The following is a 1,620-nucleotide window of genomic DNA, read 5'->3' on the forward strand; positions in this document are numbered from 1 at the left end:
GGAAATGGACTTTTAACTCGGGGGTCCCACCTCTTTAATAACCAATTAGTGTTGATAGGAGGTAGGGGGTTAAACATAAACCATTTTACCGTTTATAAAAATCGTGTCATGCCTTACCAAGGGTGGTGGTTAAGATTGGATCGGGTTCGAGCCCGGCACCGTCCGACGTTTAGTCCTTGGGAATGGCACTTTACATGAATTTCCCATTTGATTAGGTCCTTTCGGATATGGACGTTAAATTCAGGGGTCCCGCCTCTTAAATAACTCGTATGAGTTGACAGGGGTGTATAAAAAACTTCTAAAGTTAAAATTTCCCCATTTCCCGTGTCAGGCCTTACCAGGGATGTTAGTGAAGACTGAAGATGGAGATGATTCCCATTTGGCTCGGTCCTTTCGGAGAGAGATGTTTAACTCTCTTAAACATTAAACATTAAACTCTTTAACCCTTTAGTGTTGATAGGGGGAGGGGGTTAAACCTGACCATTAATTCACGATATTGTTTTCGTGTCAGGCCTTACCAGGCATGTTAGTGAAGATGGAGGTGATTCCCATTTGGCTTGGTCCTTTCGAGGTTGGACGTTAAACTCGGAGGCCCGCCTCTTTACTTAGTAAACAATTAGTATTGATAGGGGTGATCTTAACCATTAAAGTTCACCTTTTTTTCTTGTCAGGCCTTACCAAGGATGTTGGTTAAGATTGGTTCGGTTTGAGCCCCAGTTCGGTCCGACGTTTTGACCTTGGGAATGGCACTTTACATGAATTTCCCATTTGACTAGGTCCTTTCGGAGAGAGATGTTTAACTCTCTTTAACATTAAGCATTAAACTCTTTAACCTTTTAGTGTTGATAGGGGGAGGGGGTTAAACGTAAACCATTTCATCATTGTTTAAAGTGTGTCAGGCCTTACCAGGCATGTTAGTGAAGATGGAGGCGATTCTCCTGTCCTCGGCGGACGCCGGACGTCCACATGCACACTGACCACACACACAGACGCCGTTGTCAGAACAGGGTGACTCGGGCGCCGTGGCATGGCACATGTCGTTGTTGCACGTCCCATCAGATAGCGGCGTGGTCCAGGCAGCACCGCAGTCTGCGACACACGCCGGAGCGGCAACTGCGGACCGCTCGCTTTCGGAACGCCTTCCTCTTGCGGACGGCTCACTTTCGGAACGCCCACCTCCTCGTCGTCGTCCTCCTCTTCCTCCTCCATTCCTAATGACGTCAGCATTTTGTGGGGTGGAGGATGAAGAGGGGGATGAAGAGGGGGAGGATGAAGAGGGGGATGAAGAGGAGGAGGAGGAGGAGGAGGAGGGTGAGGAGGAGAGGGTGGTGGTGGTGTAGGAGGAGGTGGTGCTGCTGCTGCTACTACTACAAGGGCATGCGCAGTTGGGTTCCACAAAGACTCGGAGTCGTTTCCTACTATTGGGCTCGAGCAGGATGACGCGGAGTTCCCTTGGGTCGCTGTAGCAGGCCAGTTGGTCCAAGACTAGCTTGAACTTGCTTACCTCCCCTGGACTTGCCCTGCTGCACATCACGACCAGCCGTCGACCTCGTCTGAGGAACACCATACAGATGTAAGGGATCAATGGCATAATAATAATAATAGTAATAGTAATAATAA

General features: G+C 48.9%; 1 protein-coding gene across 1 annotated transcript in view; it reads right to left on the reverse strand.

The window, feature by feature from the left end:
• Positions 1-880: 880 nt before the first annotated feature.
• LOC101864634 (uncharacterized serine-rich protein C215.13) overlaps positions 881-1,620 on the reverse strand; it is a gene marked incomplete in the record, with an annotated part of 12,278 nt that continues 11,538 nt past the window's right edge. Inside the window, 1 exon segment of the mRNA XM_005102388.3 lies at positions 881-1,553. Coding sequence (XP_005102445.3) covers positions 896-1,553 — 658 coding nt within the window.

The sequence above is a fragment of the Aplysia californica genome, unplaced genomic scaffold (assembly GCF_000002075.1).
Source record: "Aplysia californica isolate F4 #8 unplaced genomic scaffold, AplCal3.0 scaffold00323, whole genome shotgun sequence".
NCBI lineage: Eukaryota > Metazoa > Mollusca > Gastropoda > Aplysiida > Aplysiidae > Aplysia > Aplysia californica.